The 22658-nt window shown below is 41.8% G+C and overlaps 1 protein-coding gene across 8 annotated transcripts in view; it reads left to right on the forward strand.

The window, feature by feature from the left end:
• camta1a (calmodulin binding transcription activator 1a) overlaps window positions 1-22658 on the forward strand; it is a 420451-nt gene that overhangs the window by 13564 nt on the left and 384229 nt on the right. For all 8 annotated transcript variants that reach the window (XM_069184063.1, XM_069184064.1, XM_069184065.1 and 5 more), the window contains one exon: window positions 13274-13392. In XM_069184063.1, the coding sequence (XP_069040164.1) occupies window positions 13274-13392 (119 nt within the window). The remainder of the gene's footprint in view (window positions 1-13273; window positions 13393-22658) is intronic.

The following is a 22658-nucleotide window of genomic DNA, read 5'->3' on the forward strand; positions in this document are numbered from 1 at the left end:
CCCAACAGGGAGAGAAGGGGCTGCACTTTCTGTTTCGGTTTAAATCATCCCGCATTGACAAACGTAGGAGAAATTGTATTTTGGAGTAGCTCCTTCTTTCTTCTTTCAGTTAGAATCGCCTGTTGTTTTTTCATACCCCCCTGATGATCCGATCAGCCAATGGTGTTTTTTCGCTCTCGGCTCACAGCTATAAACCCCGCAACCGCACACGGGAGAGGATGAGGAAGTGTGGGCAGACTCCTTCCTTTCATTCGCCTTCGAACGCGTGGTGGGCACCAGGGCACAGTGCTGATTGGAGGAGGAGAGGCACCCCCCTCCCCTGACAGCATCACAGACCTGTAGGCACCCACGAGCCTGCAGGGGTCACTGTGTTTAATCAAGACCCCAGAGAACCCCGGCCAGCTTTTCCATCCAACTCTCTTTTGGTCATAGCTGTCTAGTGGCATGACTTAGGCTCGAACCCATGACACCTGGATCATAGACATGCATCTTCTCTGGGAGAGCCCTTCAGGAGGCCCTGGAACTGCTCATTCTTAATGCCCACCTGCTGAGCTGGATTAAATTAGAAGCAGTGCTTTTTTGAAGGGCTAAGGGGGATACCTTTTGCATCTCATTGCCTTAAAGCCTTAAACATTTCCAAATGAGAGAGATTTTCTTTTTGTATTTCATGCTTCCAGGTAGCTGAAATTGTAAGCTTTAGAGAACAGAGACTAATTGGCCCTGCCCTGGGTATAAAAGACATTGTTGATGCAGGAATTTCCTGCGCATCTTGCATGCGCTTCTTTTTCATATTTGTGCACTGGGACAGTACGTTATCCATGCAGCAGGGCGTAGTGCACCTGTAACTCTCTGCTACACCTTGGTACCTCCCAGCCCCGATGTGAAGCTTGGATTCTCCGGCCCTGATGCTTTTGGGAAGCCTGGTCAAGCTGCGCAGAATTGTACCGTGGTTTCCAGTGAGAGAATCCCACCTGGTGTGGACATCAGAAATCCCCATGTTCAGATTCAGCCCCGGCGGCGTTTTCTCTCCATCAGGGGACCGGAAGAAATTGGCAGCAGCCCAGTTCGGCTCAGCACAGCACATCTCCTAATATAACGGGCTCCTGATTCAGCGTGCTTTGCAGTTTAGTGTTTGACAACTAAATTGTTTTTCAATGGAAGAAAGACTGAATTATGCTAATGTCTAGTGCAGCAGTGGAGGTAGCCAAAAAAATATTGCCCGGCACTCACAGAGACCCTCTGGACAGACACCGGTGTGGTGCTTTAAGTCCTAAATGAAAAAAAACAAAGAGCTTTACAGTATCTAGCTGTAGTGGGATTCTCTCAGAATCATGTAATGCTCTGTGTTCATTTTAGGGAATTTTCAATAGCTGTTGAATCAATAGTGCTTGAAACATATCGCCAGTTTAACCACATTGCTGTTATGTGAGTAGTGCATTAGATGCAAGTGTTAAAACTCCATTTTCTGTAACCCTGAAATGTATTCAGCAGTGCTTTACACCATACAGTGTAAGTATTGTTCATGGGTATCTCCTCTGTGGTTTTCCCAAATATACTGCACACCTCACAGTCCTCAGTTATAGACATCACTCCACATTACATTTAATTAACTAATTTCCTAGAGGGTTGACAAGCAGGTGCTCTGGGAGTTAACTTTCATGAATAATGTTAATTCCTGTCTTGCAGCCACACTGCAGAAACAGTGTTTCCAGTTTGCAAGCTTCTGTTTTGACCAAGTGTCTCCGCTCGGAAATTAGCATGCAGGTCCTCTGCAGAGACAGTCATGCAAAGTGGTATTACTCCTGTTATATTAGTTATTTTGAGTACTGGAAAAAAAAATCCCTTGTCATCACTTAATATTCTGTACTGAGAAAATTAAACTTTGGAGTATTTTAGCGACTTTATTATTGGAAGTTTTACAATTGAACGACAGCAATGAAATGAGAACATTAGATGGGCTTTTTCCTAGAGAGGTATGAGAAACATTAAAATGACAGTTTTACAAGGTGAAAAAAATGGAATGAAGTACAGAATAGCTCTTTGGAAAATGTGATTGATGGTTTGCAATTTGCGCCTTCCTTATCTTAAATTATAGCACTCTTATTGTTTGAATTTGAGAAGAGATTATTATTAGAATGCTTCCTCAATATTCTTTCTTTTGCTCCTGTATCTGAGTAATTTCATATGTCAGTTTACACTGTTCACAATCAAATAATGAATAGATGAAAAAAACAATTGAAGAATGTACAATCTTGTGCCATGTAAACATTATTAAAAGAGCATTTGTCTTCTGTAATTTGTAGAACAGAAAATGACTTATCAGATGTAAGATCACCAAAGCGTTTTGCTGAATGTCTTCCCAAGTGGGAGGATGTCTTCCAAAGTCTAGATTTTTGCACAGATCAGATCTCTGTGGGGTTCCATGGGGTGCCACTGCAGTTGTCATACTTTATTTCCTCTCAAGGAAACGGTCTTTGAACCATCGTTTTCAAAGGCAGCCTTCCGCAACACCTGCAGAGGAGTCTCCATGACAGAGATCATAAATCTGTTTAAACGCGGGAGGAACAAAATAAATACATTTAAAAAATTGGAGCTGAAAAAAAAGACAATGCAGAGCCAATTGTTTAGGATAAAGCAGTTGCAACCGCTGTTCTTTTCTGTAGTGTCATAAACAAATGGCGAAAATTTAATTTAAAAATTGAAGGTTTCTAGACTAGAGGAAACCTGAGAGTTTTACAGATAAATTCACTGGATATCTTTGTACTTTCGAAGGGAAGACATGCCCAGAGTCCTTGCTGGCAGACGTACACTCTAGCTGGAACATGTCATCATAGTTTTGGCAGACCGCAAGTTTTAGTTTGCATTGATTGCTGACAATATTCAATTTAGAGTTGGCGGCTGATTGCATCTCTGCTTCAATAATCACATCGATGGTAAGGACTGCTTTGCATTGGCATTTTGCATTCCTGGTTCTCTTGGCAAAGAGTGAAGACTTTCCATCCAGATGTGACTGGACATGGTGCTAGGAGGCAGCTGGACAGAGGTTTAGCTGCACATCCTCACTGGAGTACTTCATTGACCTTTGGAGATAGAGAGGCTAACGTCGCTGGGCTTGAGATGGTCTGCTACACTATTAAACAGCCCGGCTGTGCACCTGCTTTTCTCCTGAGTACAGGAATCTATTCGAGATTCACAGTGATCCCCAGCCATCCGGTGTCATGGGTGACATTTTGTTGGTCTGTGGGTGTTCCATTCCAAAGTGGTATAAATCAAGAAAGAAAATGAGGAGCCTTTGCCCTCCACTTTTTTTAAAAGCCTGCTCTCCCTTTTATTGCCCTGCTGATTTTCTGGACACACACCTTGGCCGAGGGAAATTATGCTTAAGAAGAAAAAGGATGTGTGTTAATTAAACTCATGTTAATTAATTAAATTCATGTTATGCTGTATAGCATGGAACAATGCCTCTGCATCCTTGCTCACATATTAGCACCTCAGTACTGAATCATCAGTGAAGAGGAATGCTGTGCAATTTAATGGTTCACCTGATGGGGTTGCTCTGATTGAGACGTCCTGGGTGCGGAGGTTCGTTAGAAATATATAATCTGAGTATATTCTGGATCTCACTATAGACTTGCAAAGCTGTCAAGAAAACTGTCACTGGGGAACTTTTAACGGCTGTTAGGTTTTTGTCATTGCGTTGTTCAGCATTTTTTCGGAACAGGTTTCCAGTCTGATCGAGTTTGAATGTGCTGAAGTACCTGAGGGGTTGTGACTCTTCTGCATCAAAGCCCGTTTTGCTTTCTGATATCAGCATTGCTTGGTATGGACTCTGTCTGAAAGGGATACTCTTGGAGACATTCACCATTGATGTAGATGTTCTCCTTTCATGCATACCAAGGCCTCTGTTCACATCCTCAAATGCTTAAATATTGCATGTGAAATTAAGGGTTTTATCTTGCAGTCTCATTTAAGCAGTTTTTTGGGGAGGATAACTCAATCTGCTTTGAAAAAAATAAAACGCAGGGGTTTGCTATTAAGGCTTCAAGTGTGCAAGGAGAGTGGAATAAAAAAGAATGCTGACAGATGTGCCCAATAATTGAGTGTTCTTATTGGCCACAGTACGGAATTGATTCAGACCAGTCCCGGTTATAATTAGATATAAAACATCGATAGTGAGCTACCTTAGTGTGTCTATACAGCACATATACTGTGTAGACAGGCACCTTCTAAAAGTTGTTGGCCTGTTTAAGCAGCTGTACTGTGAAAACTGTCCATTGTGCTGTATATACAGCTGGAACCCTTGGACAGTGGCCGTCCTCAGGATGCTTAACATCATGGGTGGCCATGAGTGGGTCTGTGGTGCCTTCACATGTGTTCCACATGGCCTTGTGTGTGCAATTACCAAATTGCATTGCTTCGAGCTCATATGGATGTATGTGTAAGTCAACAAGCTTTAGAAGTGCTCTATATAGGAGCACAAGTGCATTTTCAATGTAATGGCTAAATAAAACAGGATCTTAGATGTAAACTCAAAGAGGTTCTTAGAATTTACCTGTGAAGCAAGACTGTAGAACTGGCGACTTCTGAATGTACTTAATCACACCCCCCCTCCATAATCCCTGGTGTGTAAAATGTATTAATTGTGTTTGTTACATCCATTATTCCTGTGTAATATGCAGAGCTTGTATGCTTTTATTAAATTGGAATAATGCCCACTACAATGACAGTATGTGTGGTTTTCCCAGGTTTTAAGTCTTTCTCATTTATTTTTTGGTTTGCGTCGGCTAGTGAGGCATCTTTCGATCTCTGTCAGCATTCACATTTAAGAAAGGCAAGGAAATATGAAAAGAAATCAGCACATCCAACATCGCCAGGCTCCAATAAAAGCAATTTCATCATAGCCATTATTGTCCTGTTGTCTGAAATGGAGCAATTTGGACATGTGTTTGGTGAGAAGGAAAAGCACACAGTTTTTTCCTATCTTTCTCCATTTTTTCTCTTTCTATTTGTACACCATTCAGGGCACACCTGTAAGGCCTCTCTGTTTTCCTTCCTGTATATATCTCCAAATGAATGTAAACCAGCCTCTACTACAGTATGTCTCTTTCTTTCATCACCATTTTCTCCCCTTCTCTTTTTCTTCTTTGAAAAAAACACTCTGGACCTTTCTTCTGCTTTTCTTCTGTTCCTGCACCTTCCCCTTCCCTTGCTTTCATCATCATCACAATAATAATCGTCTGTCTTTTATATAGCACCTCAAAAGGTGGCATTCTTTACAGAACAACAACAATAAAACAAGACCTGCACATTGAGAAAACAAAATGAGAGGAGACAGTAGATGGAGGTATTAAATACAGTAGGAGCAGAGGGGTAAAGAACAGAACCAGTTCAGTAAAGGCCCTTCCAAAGAACAAGGTTTTGAGTCTTGATTTGAAGGAGTTTAGAGAATGTGACTCTGATATCCTTAGGGATAGAGCTCCAGAGCTTTGGGGCTTAACAGGAGAGGTGTCACCCATGTAGTGTAGATGGGCCTGGGGACAGAGAGGAGACCAGAATTAGCAGAGCGAAGGTTGCAAGATGGGGAGTATAATGAAGAGCTTTTCTGAGCTCTTCCTTCTTCAGCTGCTCTCTCCTCTTCTCTACCCACCTTCATTCTGCTCTCAGTTTGTCACCGAGCTCACATTTCTGCCCTGTTTGTTTCCAGAGATAATAGCGGTTTCGTATTCGTGAGCAGGTGCTGTATGTAAATGTTAATTGGGCGAAGCAAATGATTACAGATATCTGCCTGCCTGGTGTAAGAACAATTTACACAGGCAGAATTTTCATTATAACCCCGTTCTGGCTGTAGCTTACAATTGCAAATGCTTCAGTCTTCAAATCCATCTTCACATAAAGTATGAGAAGAATACAAAAGCCCAGAATAGGCATTTGACTCTCAGATCAGGTTTCTGTGAACTCCTGTTGTAGGGCTGGATGAGATATTCAGGATTATACATTTCATGCAACATTCTTTTCTTTTTTTTCCTGATGGAAATGGAGAGGAATGTAAAGATTTGGGAGTTGTTCCCGACTCAATCCGATCCTTGCCTTGCACACCCACCTCTTGTCCTGTCACAGAAAGCTCATTCCAGCTAAGGGTCCATTCTTTAATTCTGTTCTTTCCTTCCATGGGAACACCCGGCTGTGTTTCTGCAGTTTGCACTGTTGTAATTTTGGCGGCAGGAGCAGGCAGATAGACTGCCACAGTTACAGACTGAACCTATATAGTTAAAGCAAAACCAAACTTTTTGTGCCCTCTAATTATGAGGAGACTGTGAATCACATTTTTGTTTTGTACTGATCTCGGGTTAATAACTTGTCATGTTTTTGCCCTGTTCTCAAAGGCAAGAACATGAATTCGAGTCAGTTGCATAATAACAGGCACGTACGGAGTCTGGAAATGGAAAGAAAGTAGGTGAGATCTGCATCTCGCAATGTGTATGCGCATCTGTGGCGTGCAAAAACGGATTTTTCTCCTTGGTACATTTTTGCTGGGGGATTCTGAAAGTGTAAAGCTGTAATATTTTATTATGTACGTCATCATTTTTATAGACCTTTCGGAGTTTTCTTGAGAATCAGGTAGATAACATTTCAGCTTCAGATGCTGTTTGGTTATTAAGGTGAAAAAGGATAATGAATACTGTAGTATACTGCATAGTACATAGCAGCCTTTAAGAGTTCCATAGCCTGCAATTTCCCAATGCATTAGTGGATTATATGAAATCCTTTAAATTTTATTAATGATTCATCTTAACAATTTCTATTATATCTTCTTTGTAAGGCATTCACATGTCTAACATATGCTAATATGCTAATATATGCCTGTGTATAATTACAGTAATTGGGTTACAACATTAGCAGTCTGTGCTTTGTTGAGGCTTTGACAACACTGTATGCTTTTTCCCAATAGGAACTGATAGTTTTCTTTATATAATGATTGCGAGACGAAATGCATTCAGTGACTGCCCAGCAATGGCAACAGTCCGCCTCAAACAGATCAGGTTTTCACATGCATGTTTATGGCAGGGTGTCTCCAGTAAAATGCCTTTATTGTGTACTGATCAGATCTGACATAAGGCAGTATCTTTTTTATTGTAGTATTATATATACTCATTCTTAACACAGTTTGATCAGTGTATGCCAGAGCACTATTACAGTAATTCAGTCATGATGTTAAATGACCTGTGTCTACATTGGCACTGAGAAATGTAATCAGTTAGTGGTCACTACTGTAAAGTGTTTCAGAAACCTTTGAGCGACGGTGAGTTGCTCTTACCTTGATTAAAAACGCATATATATTAGGAAATATTTTATTTTTTTAACTCCTGGTGAATTACAGGGCTGTAATGTTTTTTGCACAGGTACGATCGAATTTGAGCAGTTACGGGTTGTGCTGTGTATTTCACTCCAAGCAGCAGCTGGGTTTCTTTGTTAACTAATTCTTCCAACTGCAGTCCGTAACCATGGGTCAATATAGTGAGATTCACCCCCATGCTATGCCTGAGAACTGGGGAGAGCCTTGCAAACAAATTGGCGCAGGTACATTTTGTCAGTTGACATCTGTGCTGAAGTTGCAGTTCAGTGTGTTTTAACTCTGTGTGTTGCAGATGGCCCTGAAAGACTGGTGGCATTTTGTTCTGTTTAACACAGAGTAAAGTGGTTACAGAATTAGAAGCCAGGTGCTGCAGTAACACTGTAATGCCTAGATGGGCTGGGAACACATACAGAGGCAGATGTGATCAGTTAATTGCTGCCCTGTGCCACTGTCGCTGTGCACATGGTGGCTGAGAGTAACATGCCATCAGAATCTCTTTCACAATTATATTCCAACGCTGGAGTAAAAGCTTGAGATTCAAACGAAGAGCCGACTTGTACCAGACATTGTATATTTATAATACACAGTACATACAGTACTGCCAGTCATACACTTTAGAATGTTAAACTGTATAACACCATACATTTTAAATAGTACAAGCATTTCTTAGAAATCAGACTTAAATGCGATGAGAAAAAGTACGGTAATTGTGGATTATGAGCATATCAGATCAAGTACAGCGATAATTACTATGACAAAACCATGGTGGTAATGTAGTAAATATTACAGCATTTTTGTGGTGGGCGTAACATGGTAATTATATTTTACAATTAAATTGCAATAATGCGCTGTGCTTTAGTAATTAACATGACAAGACTTGCTGTTCTGCTGTTAAATATGGTGTTTTTTGGACAGAACTAGTATTTATTGTTAGACTCATTTTATGGTTGGAGGGTTGCCAGTTCAAATCCCGCGGCCGGCAGACGAATCCTACTCCGTTGGGCCCCTAAGCAAGGCCCTTAACCCCAGCTGCTCCAGGGGCGCCGTATAAATGGCTGACCCTGTGCTCTGACCCCAAGCTTCTCTCCCTGTCTGTGTGTCTCATGGATAGCAAGTTGGGGTATGCGAAAAGACAAATTCCTAATACAAGAAATTGTTTATGGCCAATAAAGTAGTCTTATATTATCAAAGCGTTTTGCAGGTAAAGAAGGTGGCATCTATATTTAAAATTTCGTTTTATTCTTCAGAGCATGAGAATGTAAAGATTGATTAAGGGGGATAGTAAAATTGATAAATGTCTTTTTATCTGCTGCTCTTACTTTATTGAAGATGTATAACTAACTTTTTTAAAGCTAAATAGTCTTACTCTATCACATGTGAACACTTTCGTCTTGAGTGGATCGGTGCTTGACTGCATTGAAAACACGATACAATCATTTCTTGATTGGGTTCAAAGCCATTGTGATGACAGTTAGTTGGGGGAAATTAGTAGATTATTTTATCCCAATAATATGATAAAAAAACGTATGATTTATTTACTTTTTTTGGTTTAGTCTCGATCCAAGTCCTTTGTTTCTTGGAAACATCCTCCATGTCTCCTACCATGAGCACCAACATTTCCTAAATTGTTCTGAGCTGCCTACACTCGTTTTTGTTTTTTTAGATTGGACTTTTTTTAAATTTAGGATGACCTGTTTCTGACTTCCATTAAAGAATTCACTCACTTTCTAACTGCGGTTTTGTTACACCCGGGTCCTCCACTGAGCGATAAAATGAAAGTCAGTTGCATTTGAAAATAATGTTTTACAACTCGAAAAAGAGCTGTGGATAAGTGCAGAGGTTGGTTGAGGGCCTTTTCATTTTCCCCTTTGTTACTTGTTATGCTCGTATGTAGAACACAATTACACCACACTGGGATGGGGGAATAAGCCATCAAGCCATGTGGTCAAAGCTGATGTCCTGGTGTCTTTCTAGAAACAGCTGGATGTGATCCCTGGTTCTATTAGCTACGACACACCTAACGAGCTGCTTGGACCCATTACTCTCCTCTTGTTTGCAGGTTTCCTTGCAAACACCTGATCCAAAGCAAACATTAGCAGCCGAAAACCAAGTTGGAATAACATGTTTTTTTATCTCCTTTTCTACTGTCACCATCCTCCCAAGATTTCACAGTTACCCCCTTTTGCCCGGAGAGGTCTCCTCTGCTTGCCAGGATGAAATTCGAAAACACATCTTTTGTAAAAACGACTGTCCAAACAAAAAAAAATCAGCGAATTTTGCGCGGCAGGGGGAAAAACTTTGTTTTCGGCTGAGTGGATCGCGGTGCAGGAGACAGGTCCATAATCGGCATCAGACAGCAGACAGCAGAAACAATGGTGATTAAAATTTGACTCTCAAGCTGCAGTCTTGAGTGTCAGTGTAATTTAAAAGTCCTGGTCTGATGCAGAACAATGGAAGTAAATAGCAGCGCTTTGACTGGCCTGCCAAGCTGCTTGCTAATGGAGTTACTGTGGAGAGAGAGAATGAGAGCAGTGGAGGATGGGGAAATAGTGAACAAGGGAGGCAGAATGCCCCCTTTGAAAGATGTTGATTTACTGACCAGCTGCATTTTTCTACCATGCAACACGAATTTCTCATTTCCGTATAGCCAGTGCATTCTCGCGGTAGTCATCAGGCAGCAGTTCTGTTAGGTCTTGGTCTTGGTGTCAGCCATGCATATTGCCTGTGTGGGATAGCGGTCTACCATGTAAAGGTGTAGATTTCCGTATGAGCAGGCAGGCATGATTTTTATTTTATTTCGGTTTGATAAGCATTCAAATGCACAGTAGAGGGATGTTATTTTTAAAACTGGAATGTGCCAGCGTGCAGAGAACCAACTTTAATACCCCAAACTGTTTACACACGGGGGGCCAAGCCCATCCAAACTGAGGACTGCAAAGCCAGCTGAGCTAGTTCAGGAACTGCAGACATTCTGGCAAGAACCCCTTCTCTGCTCACAGCCGAAGACCCCTTTAGGGGGTTTTGTGCCCCGAGGCTACTGGAGAGACAAGCTGTTCTGCCCCCCAGCTGCCCTCATTGCCCCTGACGTTTTAGCATCAGGTTCAGGGTTCAGTACAATCATCTGTGGAAGATTATTGAATAAAAGCAGTCATTCTTAACCTCTAAAAAGTTTTATGTCCACTTCTGATTCCATTAGTGGTCCATGGATAGAGATCTGTTGGGCAAAATGTTGGTCTCCAAGACCTCACTCCAATTCTAAGCTCTAGTTTAAATGTTAGCTTTTACAGTGTGTGTCTATAGGTTTGTTTGATAAATATCTGTCTTTTAGCCTGTTTTATTCTTCTAGTACCCAATTGTTTTGAGAAAGTAAAAGAAACCATGGGACCTTCTATTACAGTATTTAACATTCAGTAACAAAGGACCTGAGGTTAAACTTGGTGTATTTGCTGTCAAAGATCACTTTCACCCAATGCTGGTGTTTGTGCACAAATGCTTCAGTGTGCCCACGGAGACTGGTGCAGCCTTGGTTCATCAGAGTGAGTCAGTACCAGGACCTCTGCTTCTTGTACAGGCAGAAGGCGTCTCCTCTGGCTCAGGAGGCTGCACGGAGTTCGCTGAGCTTTGGGCCTGGCAGTGTGGCGAGACGTTCTGTGCACGATCTCCCAGTGTACGACGTTATCCGATCTGAGTCGCAGTATGGCGTTAGCTTGAGTTGCAGATTTTGTATTTGAATTGCCGTTGACTGTGATTTTAAAATATTTTTAAATATTCTTGTTAACATGTTAGACAACAATGAACGATTTAGATGTTATTTTATAAAGGAAGGGTAATTCCTGTCTGTCCTTTCCTAGTTGTCAGTCTTTCCGTCTGTTTATTTAGAAGAATGAGAGTTACTTCTTCATAGCCAGCAGCCATGTCACCCTGTAACTTACAACTGGCAGCCCACTGGAGCTCAGCAGGTGTGAGCCTGGTCAGTACCTGGATGGGAGACCTCCTGGGAAAAACTAAGGTTGCTGCTGGAAGAGGTGTTAGTGGGGCCAGCAGGGGGCGCTCACCCTGTGGTCTGTGTGGGTCCTAATGCCCCAGTATAGTGACGCGGACACTATACTGTAAAACGAGCGCTGTCTTTCGGATTTGACGTAAAACCGAGGTCCTGACTCTCTGTGGTCATTAAAAAATCCCAGGTTGTTTCTCAAAAAGAGTAGGGGTGTAACCCCGGCGTCCTGGCCAAATTTCCCATGCCTCCTAATAATCCTCCTCTATGAATTGGCTACATTACTTTGTTCTCCTACCCCCTCCGATGGCTTGTTGGAGTATTTCTCGGTCGCATTTACTGGCAACGTCAGCTCAAAGATTTGGTTCAAACCACCCAATGGAGACGGGCGTGCCGACAAGCGGACTCTGCTGATGCGGGATTAACACTAGGATGAGAGAGAGAGAGAGTTACTTCTTCATGCATACTCCGTGATTGGTAATGATTTGCTGGGTTTATTTATAAATACATCCAGCAATGCTTGTTTACCTGCGTGTTTACTTTTGTAATTGGATGGTCTTGTACGGTTTCCTGCCTCACACCATGCTTCTTTTTCATTCTCCAGATATATCTCGGCATAACAGTGTTTGTTTAAACAGATTAGAAAGTAAATGTATTTATTTTGTGTAAGGCTGGTATTATGTGAAAAACAGTTCATTAAAATCTGCAGAATGTTTCTAAATGGGAAGGATTATCAAATGCGGGATATGTAGCGATGGTATCAACTTTCATATCTCCCATCCCTGGAGACAACTGTAAAACATTTTTGGGGTGCCTTCAGGTTTCTGAGCTTGCTCATTAAAATACGCTTTGTTTAGCTGGACATGGAAGAGTCATTTGCTCTAGAAAGTAAAGACCCTTAGGAAGAACAAGAACAGCATTTCCAAACCAAGTGCTGAGAACGGAGAGCTGTTGATGAGTTTCGCCTCTAAATGAAGGAAAAGAGACTCTAATATTGCTCCTCCAGTACATTCCTGTTGCTCCTATACTTTTTAAAGTGGTAGTGAAATAGAAACATATATTGGGACTACCTACTTCCGAATGACCCAATGTATAATTGCTTAAGAACTTAGGAGTCCTTAATGGAATGGATTATCTATAAACTCGAGGTGTACTTACCCAAACAGCCCAGCTTTTCAATTGTGATTGAGCAGCACAGCTGAGTGGATTCCTGTGTTCCAGTGGCTCGATGTAAATAATAATATCCTTACACTTACAAAGTGCTTTTCTGGACACTACACTCAACGAGCTTGAGGTAATAGGGACTCCCCTCCACCACCACCATTGTGCAGCTTCCACATGGATGATGCGATGGCAGCCAAAGTGCACCAGTACGCTCACCACACACCAGCTATCAGTGGGGAGGATAACTGAGTGAGGAAGCCAGTTCATTGATGAGGAATATTATGAGGCCATGACTGATAAAGGCCAGGGGGGCATTTGGCCAGGACACCAGGGTTAACACCCCTACTCTTTTCGAGAAACACTCTGGGATTTTTAACAACCATGTGGATCCAGGACCTTGGTCTTAAGTCTCATCTGAAGAACAGCATAGTGGAGTCTTAGGACCCACACAGACTGCAGGGTGAGCGCCCCCTACTGGTCCCATCAACACCTGTTTCTGCAGCAGCCTTAGCTTTCCCAGGAGGTCTCTCCTAGCCAGGCTCACACCTGCTGAGCATCCGAGGGTTGCCAATTGTGACTTGCAGGGTGATATAGTTGCTGACAAAGATGTGTGGCTTTTCTGCTTCCCCTTTCACCACATGTGTGTCCTTCATGTTAGAGCACAGAGGGACTTGGTCATTCATCATACACCCTGTGTTAAGATATTTGATCTCCACTTGTCTTTGAATGGGTTTAATCTGTTTTGCTCTCTTCATTTTCAGATGATCATGGAAACAGTAACGGCAGTCATGTGAAAATATTCCTACCCAAAAAGCTGCTTGAATGTCTACCAAAATGCTCGTCGCTGCCGAAGGAGAGACACAGATGGAACACCAATGAGGTAAAGCAAGCCATGTGCCCTGCATAGGAAGTGATGAAGCAGCTTGCCTTGCTAGAATGCTGGAGAGTGATGCTGTCCATTTACAGAATGGGGTGGGGCTGTTAACCTAAGAGTTTCCTGGTCAGCCAGGCAGCTAAGCCAGTGGCAAATTGTTTCATATGGAGAAGACCTACAAATTCTCTTAGCTTTTTTCTATAAACTGCCTACAGTGGAATTCCTGTCTGCTCTTCCCTAGTTGTCTGCATGTCTGCCTGTTGTGAGGGCCACTTTTTCGTGCATACTGTGTGATTAGTAATCACACCAGTACCTACCACGCTGGTTTGTCTTGGGCTTTGTGTGCACCAGTGCACTCAAGTTAAACATTCAAATGCAAGTTTCTGCTCAAGGTTTTTTTGGGCTAAATTGTTATGAAGTGCTTTTCCTTTATCCTGCTATTGAAAATACAGAAACACCTTTACCTTTCTGTGTGCCAGCCTATCTGTGTGTTTTTCTCTGCTTGACAGAACCAGTGGCAAGTCTAGGAGTTTCTAACTGTTTAAGGACAAGGCGGTGTCAAAGTTAGAGACCTTGAGGTCTTTACCCTCGGTTCTTTGGCTTGAGTCCTGAAGTCAATGTTATTGACTTTTTTACATATAAGACATAATTTTCTTATTGATTTAAGTTGAACCTTTTTATATATTTTGACAATTTTCCATGGTCAAGCTATTGCAGATCCAAATACGCAGAAAACACTCTTGTCTATGTCTTTTCTCTGAAGTAGAAAAATACTGTTATAATTTTTATTGTGTGTGGGATATGTTATGTAGTTGATAAAATATTGAGGCTGCTTGTTGATTTTATTAATAATTGAGCTGTCATACAGTAGTCAAGATGATGTACGAAGGTTTGGAAGTGGGCTAACTCATATCAAGTCATGCAACATTTGAGAAAGTAATATTTAGCATTTTGGGTGTTTTCTTTTTGGAAAAGTTCTAAATAATATCTGTCTTATAAGCAGGTATGTTACTAAACTGTAATATTAAGCTTTATGTGTTTTAGTTGACATGCAAGAATGCAAATATCTTGTGTTTTCTATGACACTTGCTTGGACACTGAAGGCTGTTTTATAGCGAACAAACAAAAGTTCAGGAGGTATAAACTGTAACCTTTTTCTTGTGCATAAAGTTAAAATTAACTTAATTGCGTGTTGGTCCTGGAAATCACACAGGCAGCTTGGTCCTCCTGCTTGACCTAAAAGCTATCTGTTTTAAATGAGCTCTTTTTCCTTTATTTTTTTCAACCAATATAATTTTCTTTTCAGCACACCTATCATTTAATGGAACTGAGACGGTGTCTTCCTTTATTTCCAGGTTTTATTTCTAGTTCACATTCATTCTGCTTTGCGATATTGCACGTTTCACTGGGACTTGCAGGAGATTGGAACTAAACATTATTTAGCTGCTTAAAGCTGGAGGGATTTTAGCTGATTGCTATTGCGAAGTTTCTCCAAGGAAATTCATAAGCTGCTGGAGAAAGCATTGCATTTTTAATACAATTGATCCCAATGAAGCACACGTGGTTCTGGCGCTTTAACCGACAGGCAGTTGTGTCATCAGAGGATAGGAAGCAAAGAAAGCAACTCATTTTATAATTTAAAAATAAATCTTAACAGTGTTCCTCCTGTTTTAATTAATACGAGGCTCCTTAGGAGCTTTTTAAAGGGGCAGAACCTAGACTGCAGAAATAGGGAGAATCACTTCCCTTAGCAGATAAACAGGCTCAGCACACCCTTAATTGTGGCTGCAGTACCTGTCACTTTTGTGTCATTTTTCTCTTGGCAACGGATGCAGTGTGACAAAGCTGTAAACCTTTTTCTAAGGGTTTATTCTGGATGGCGTTTCAGCGCTTGCTTTAGGCTCTTTCCACAGTGACAAGCTTTCCGATGGGATTGTTGTGTAAAGAAATGACTGGTGTTGCCGGGATGTGGGAGATTTTGGGGAAAGCACCCCTCTGTCTCCACGGCGCTGGTGAACCCGGAGTCTTGTTCTTCCCTCCTGTCCCTCCGGCTTTTCACAGAGCTGCAGCCCGACATCTATCCGTGTGAAAAAAAAAAAGCAACCGGTGCTTCGCTCCTGATTTAAAATAGCTGCATCTGAGGGCTCCCCCCTTACCAGAGTAACTTGTCTCAGAACAGTTCTCCAGCAATCAGCAGAACGTTTCCCCACATGGCCAGAGAACAGGAGTCTGCAGCACCAACCTCAGCTGCCTAACATGCTTTACTTGAACTGGCTCTGCAGCTCGTTTTCCTGATGTGACCGGAGCTACATTGCAACTAAAGGGATGTCATAGACTGTTAAATAAATAAACATAAGAGTTTAGAAGTAGGCAGTGTTTTCTACAGAAGGCTGGGTGACATATATTTGCTGGCAAATGTCTTGAAATACTTTTTCATCATATGAAACAGAAATGATTAAAAATGCTGTCTTTGGTATTTGACAGCTGAGACCTATAGAACTGGCTATAGTCCTTGAAGACCCCAGTGCTGTATTGTGTATATGGTGTCCTAGTATATGTATTGCAGTTGTTTCACCTGGCTCAGGGTTGCCAGAGACTGGAATTATTAAATTTCAGTTTATCTTCGCTGTAATATGTGATAATCCCTCAAATATTCCCAACATCTAAGAGTATTTCTGTTGTTTAAACCAACAGGCACAACATACAACATTCTCTATTCATTTTTAACCTGCATATTCTTCACTAGAGAAGTTAATCTTCCTTTAAAGCAAGGATTTTTCTTTCATGCTCGTCATGTAGATATTACTGAAGATATGACTCACAGAGGGCCTGCTGAGAAGATTTAAGGACTTTTTTTGCAAAGGATTGTGTGACTTTTAGTGGAAATGACATGTAATCTATCTTGTTCGTAAGATAGTTTTGCATGTTTATTGATTTCGAATGTTTCTTGATTTTTGGTCAAGTTGTGACATTTTCACAGGCAGTACACTTGCAGGCAGCACCAAGTTTCCGTTATCTTCAGCACATGTAAGACAGTTTATTTGGCAGTTAACAGTGCAAGCAAAAGCTCTATCATACAGTTCTCATGGTATGCTAAAAAAAAGCAGCTAAAAACTCAAAAGTGAAAGAATGCAAATGTAAGGGACAAAAAGATTGAAAAAGTATTTGATTATATTTTGAGTGGTATGAGAAACTGGAGTTGGAATTTTCTTTGTATTAAATGGTACTTGCTTTTGAGACAACAGCCTTAAGTATTCTTAAGCTTTTACACAACAGAGAGACATTTTATGTAAAAAAGCATAAATGAAGATATAAATGTAACAAATGGCTTTGGTTCACATTGCCTTTGTACAGGGACGTTGTCAGGCTTGAACAGAAGAATGACTGAAGGTGGTGCAGGAAGGTAGAGAGCTTATCTCTCATTTTTTTATTTTTTTTCAATTCCCCGGCGAGCATTTAATGGGGGAAAGTGTGCAGGAATACATTTCAAGCATTTACTGGAAAATTAGATAAACTGATCTGAACAAAATACTAAACCAGGCTGAAAGGGAGGGGACAGTTTCGAGCTCCAGAGCTGGTGATATGTATGCATGCTGCGGCCCGCTCTTAAATTGCCAAAGCGAGATTAAAACGGGAATCTGGGGCAGCACTTGACAATTTATTTAGCAGGCACTGCTGTGACTGTTAATTTTTTAAATAAACAAGAAAGAAAGCAAACTCGCAGTACAGGAGAAAAGGAAATCTTGGGTCCAAAAATGTAAAAACGTGACTTGTCTTAAAGGATTGCTCTTCGGTTTGATTGTGACATACACAATGTCTGAGCAAGGTAATTGGCATATATGATTATAGCACATGTTAAATACTGCTCTCTCCTGATTTTATATTTAGGGCTAGACAATACTTTGATTTCAGTGACTGTGATGAATGTTGGGCTATATTTTTTTCATTTTTCAAAACTTCACACAAACCTGTAGGTTTTTATTCATAAACATGCTGTACATCAAAACTACCTTTCAGAACAGCACCTTGTTACAATTTCACTTTTGTTTCACAGCGTGCAGTCCTGTGGTTTTTGTTGGGCGATCTGTGACTTTGATGATCCATGAAACTCGTCACTTAATATCCCCGATTCTTTTCTTTGTGTCTTTAAGCATGCTTTAATGGAAACCGAATTAAATGGTTGATAACAGGTTCCAGTTCAGTTTCTGTCCTCCTGATGGAGAGCTTAAACATTCGTCGCAGGATGGCACCTCTGGAACAGTGCTCAAATAAGCACACGTTGAGGTGTGTGACCCCAGGTCCAAGCCCTGGGCTATGGCACTAGCTGACTGTGACTGGGATTCCCCAAGCAGTACGCAGTTGTCTGAGCACCGGATAGGATTAGTCTGCTAGGGCTCTGTCGGATCACAGCGAGTTCTGCAGCATCTTGGGCACTTCTAATTGGCGTGAGTGAGGGCTGCCGATTTCCTCCAGTGGTACGAGGTCACCTTCCAGGGACGTGTTAAAAGACAAGAAGCTTGAAGGTGGGCAGATCGGGGGAGTGGGCCGACAGTTCCTCACTCTCCCCCGTGTGCGCTCGCAGGGTTTGTAGGTGCGAGCCGAGAAGTGAAAAACGCACAGCTGGCTACTCAAAATCAAGCGGGTATAACCAAAAATAATTGGCAATTCTACGTTTTAAAAAATGGATTTCAGGCTTTATAATGCATTGTAGCCTTCTGCCATTTTACTGATGAGGAGTGTGAATTTAAGGGATAAAGCAGAGAAATGCCAAGGTTAGGAGGATATAAAACCCTCCTGGAGGAAGAAGCTAAGAACACTATTCAGGTCAAAACCAGCTGGTTTTCTTTCCTGAATGCCCCGTCAATATGACCTCTATTTTACTGGACAGTCCTGTTGAGATTAAAATCTCTTTTAGGAAGGACACCACACTGGGAAGGCATTAATGCTTTATCCTTTCCAAGATCAAACAGACCTGGCTGTCGAACTCCTCAAAGTAAAACAGTAAGGACTCTGAAACTCAGTTGCACCCACAGAATGGCATTGCTTAAGATGTATGAAACCTATCTCGGCCAGGTCATGGTCATTAAAACAACTCATCTCCAGTCTTCTTCTGTAAACTGTGAATATAACGAGTTGATACATTTCCTTTTGCACTCCCAAAGAGCTGTCAGGAGAGCCTTGCACAGGAGAAGGAATGAAAAGCTATATATTCACAGCTTAAAATGGCTCTGTGCAATTTGCATAGTAGTGTATCATAATATATGTTATAATTTGGGAGGACTACTGGGTAACTGAGTAGTAGCTGCCTAGCCCTTTATAATTATGATCTGAGCTGCATTTGAACCTGGGACCTCAAGAGAAGAAAGACTGAGAAGGTAATTCTGTTTGAGACTTAGACCTTAATGTGCAGTGGGTCCATCAGCTCCTTACAAATTGTTTTTATTGTTTCCTGCATGAGTCATCCCAAATCTGTCCCGAACTGAACTGGAGCTGATCGAGTGCGGGAATGTTCTTTGAGTCAGACTCACAATGGGATCCTACAATTTTAATGCCTTGTCACCAGGAATAATCTTCTTTGTTTAACACTGCAAGAGGACAGTATATTTCAGTTCTTAACCAGAAATCTGAGGACACCGTGTGCTCTGCGACGGGTCTTGTGGAATCACACCGACTTCAATCTGAATGCCTTTATGTCGGGGTTCCAGCAGGTAGTTCTCCGGGGACCCTGTGCGTAGCCGTGAATTCTGCGGGATGCAGAGGCAAACGATCCGAAATCGTAATCCAGAACCAAGGTTGAGAGGTGAAGCTGGAGATCCGTGAACCAGAAAGACAAACCGAGAAGACAATCCGAAAGGAGAAATCCGAGAGACGAGATCAAAAGGGAAGTTCAGGGAGTTCAGTCCCAAAAAATCCAGCAAGAAAATAATCCGCACTAGAAAACGCTAAAGGAGGCTTTTCAATAGTGAGCAAGGTTTGGTGCGTGAGGGAACTTTAAATAGTGAAGGGAGAGGAACGTGGTTGGGTAATTGGTCCAGGAGTGAGACTCTGTGAAATACAGTGCCTGTGGGAATGTGATGGGCTCAGTCAGGAATGGGAGCGTGAAACAGTGGGTTTGGGAATGTGATGGGGTTTGCGAGGGCGAGTGCGGGACGTGACACTTCAGTCCTGAACATCCTTAGAAGGGCAGCTCGGATTCTCACACATTTGGTCCAGTTTGATGAAGGGCTGTAAGAATGAAACCTGTACGTCAGGCTGTTGTGTTCCTTAGTCAGACCTAAGGTTCCAGTCTCAGGTTCCAGTCTGTTCTGTCACATGGGGAAATTAGGAACAGGAAGTATCTGGGAAAAGGAGCGTCGGTCAGTGTTCGGTCTGTTCAGTTCTGTGTTGTTGTTTTTTATTGTGTTCAATTCCAGTTTTAGGGAAAAATAAAATAAGCTAATTCTCCTGGAACTTGTCTGACCGCCCTCAGGAGGAAGGAATTTTCCCCAGCATGTTTATTTTTGCCTTCGCAGAAGCAACAGTTTTTGTGTGAAGTCAGTAAGCAGTCAGATGCAATCTCACTCTCCCGTTTTCCATGATCTGCCCATATACACTATAGTAGAAGCAATCCATACGGCAAACATCACATACAGTACTTCATCCCCTGGGTTAACAAAGATGTCTAGTAATCGAAGAAAGAACTTAAGGGTGTTTAATGAAGAGGCAGGGTGCCTGTTGGAATAGCACTTTGAGGCTCTGGCAGTGTGTGGTGTGCAGGATGGCTGGCTTTCTGGATAGACACGTCCTGGGAGAGCTCACCTGGGAGTGCTGTGGGCTGGTGGAGCACCTTGAGTCTGAGATCTGCGGGCTGGAGACCCAGCTCGCTGACCTGCCCCGTTTTCCCAGGATTTTTCCAAGCATTCCTCTAATTTAGCTCTAATGTACAGTAGCCCACTGACAGATCTGGGCACTGGCAGCCTGGAGGAAATGGGAGGGCTTATGGAGACCCACTCCTGGAAGAAGGATGGGTATACTTCAAAAACAGAGCGGTAAAGGCTCACAGCTCTTTCATTCCTAACACAGCGAAGTCCAGGAAAATATGGCCTGGATTAATGGTCTAATGGAAATATTAAGGAAAACAAAAGAAGGAAGAGAGGACTGCAGGAAGCATAAAAAGTGTCCTCCACTTTTGGAGATTAGTATATAAATATACAATAGCAGTTGAAAAAGCATATTTGATTTGCCAAGGAGACAGAAAAATGATGGAACCGGGGGAAAACAATCATGTAAAGCTTGGTTTGCAGTGCCACAGTTGTAAAAGAACAGTAAATGTAGGAGTAGATAGTTTTTTGAAATAATAGGGGAGTAATAATAGGAGATAATAAGGATATAGTTCATATGCTCAATGAATATTTCACAGAGATGGCAATAATATGCCCTGTACTATTGAACAAGCTCTAGCAGTACAGGGTAATTTCAGCAGGTTCTAGAGGGGCTGGGATGGTTGAAATAAATTGCTGGTGACCTGAAGGCATTTTCACAGTTGCTCTAAAGAAAATGGGGATTGTTATTCATAGACCCCCAGCTGGGATATTCCATCTCTCACTTGGAATGGGAGCAGTACCCACAGATTGGAGAATCACAGATGTAACACCCATCGACATAGACAGGACTGAACCAGAAAATCCACAGACCAATCACTGACTTCTCTTACTGGTAGAGATACAGAAATTAGGGTTAGAGCCAAATTAGAAGAATATTTGGGAAAAAAGGGGTATTTTATGAGCCAACCAACATGGGATTAGAAAGGGAAGGACTTGTTTAACTTGATAGAATTCTTCTGACAAAAACAAGGACGTTAAATAAGACTACAGTACAGTACATGTACAGTATTTATAACCTAATGTATTGTAATTATATAATTTAGCATGTCAGTGATATGCTGATGCCATCATATAGCATAGCATGTGTTTCATTACTCCAAAGAACTACAGATATAAATAGATGTAATCTGAACTGTCCAAATTTCCACCTCAAATAAAGAACTTTCCCACTCCCCTCGATTCCCCTCACAGGCTGTTTGCCTGGTCTAGATTTTGTGAAGCACGAATGATATAGTGAACCAGAGTCATTTGTTGTGGCTTTTTTGTAACAAAAAAGGGATCATGAATTCGAATGAAAAGTGCTATGCCCATGTAAACTCTTCACCAGCTCTACCGTTACCAACTTTGATCCTCAAGTGGTACAATTGAGGGTGCAATTTCTTTACGATGTAGAGTGTTGCAGTCTAGTTCTGTTTCAATCACCAACAGTTTAATACACGGGGAAAAGAGTTAAACTCTTCCAATTAAGCTTTAAGCCAGGATTACGGATACCTGTTTTACATGATTATTGAAATGCTGAAAGCGAGATGCTAATTCCGTATTGTGTTGCTGCTATGGAAAACAACAAAGCATGGATTAGGAACGGGGATGAACAATGGAGCGATCTTGGTATTAAGTACAGAACAAACTTTTCTTTCCTCTTACAAAACAATCCCCCTGAAAAAAAAAGCCTCTAAAAGAGGCAGCAGCTCCAGAGTCTGGTATAATAAGTGTGTACGTACAGATTATAAACTAAAGCAGCTGAGAGAAGAAAGCGATGGAGCCGCACGGAGGGGGGGAGAACTGGAGGAGTTTTGCCTCTCTTGAGGGCAGGAGGAGTTATTACAGTCTGGATCAATTAGGATGAGCCGTTCCCCTATCGTCGCTGCGGGAGAGAGAGAGGCCACTGAAGTCCTTTTCTTTGTGAATCCTGCGCTCTTCAAGGGGACCACGTCTGCGTCTGATATCGGGAGTGAGAGAAAGGAAGAGTAAAAAAACTGAGATGATTAGACTAATACTTGGCAGCTGAAGAGGCCTTTTCTAATATATTCTCCGAGAAGCTATTTTTCAGAAGTCGCCAATTTATTTTTGCTGCGTTTATCAAAGCAGAAGACTCCACCATCTGAGTTATGCAATACAAGAATAAGCGAAACAGGGAGAGAGGGATGTCTTAGCTCGTAGCCACAGCATCTTGAGAGAATCCGCTCCCGTTAAGCATAAACTGAGCTTTTTTTCATCCTTATTGTCCATCAGAATAGTTGCTCAGGACTGCCGATGTATTGCCTGAGCATGGCTACAATTCTGTTTTTATACAAGCAGTGCAGCCTGACTTATATTTGTCCCCCAATCCATTCTCGCAGTCCTTTATCAAACCGGACCACATGTGTGACAATCTGAGCTGACTCTCTATCGATATTCCTGACCAGTGAC

This window comes from Lepisosteus oculatus, chromosome 25 (assembly GCF_040954835.1).
Source record: "Lepisosteus oculatus isolate fLepOcu1 chromosome 25, fLepOcu1.hap2, whole genome shotgun sequence".
Taxonomy (NCBI): domain Eukaryota; kingdom Metazoa; phylum Chordata; class Actinopteri; order Semionotiformes; family Lepisosteidae; genus Lepisosteus; species Lepisosteus oculatus.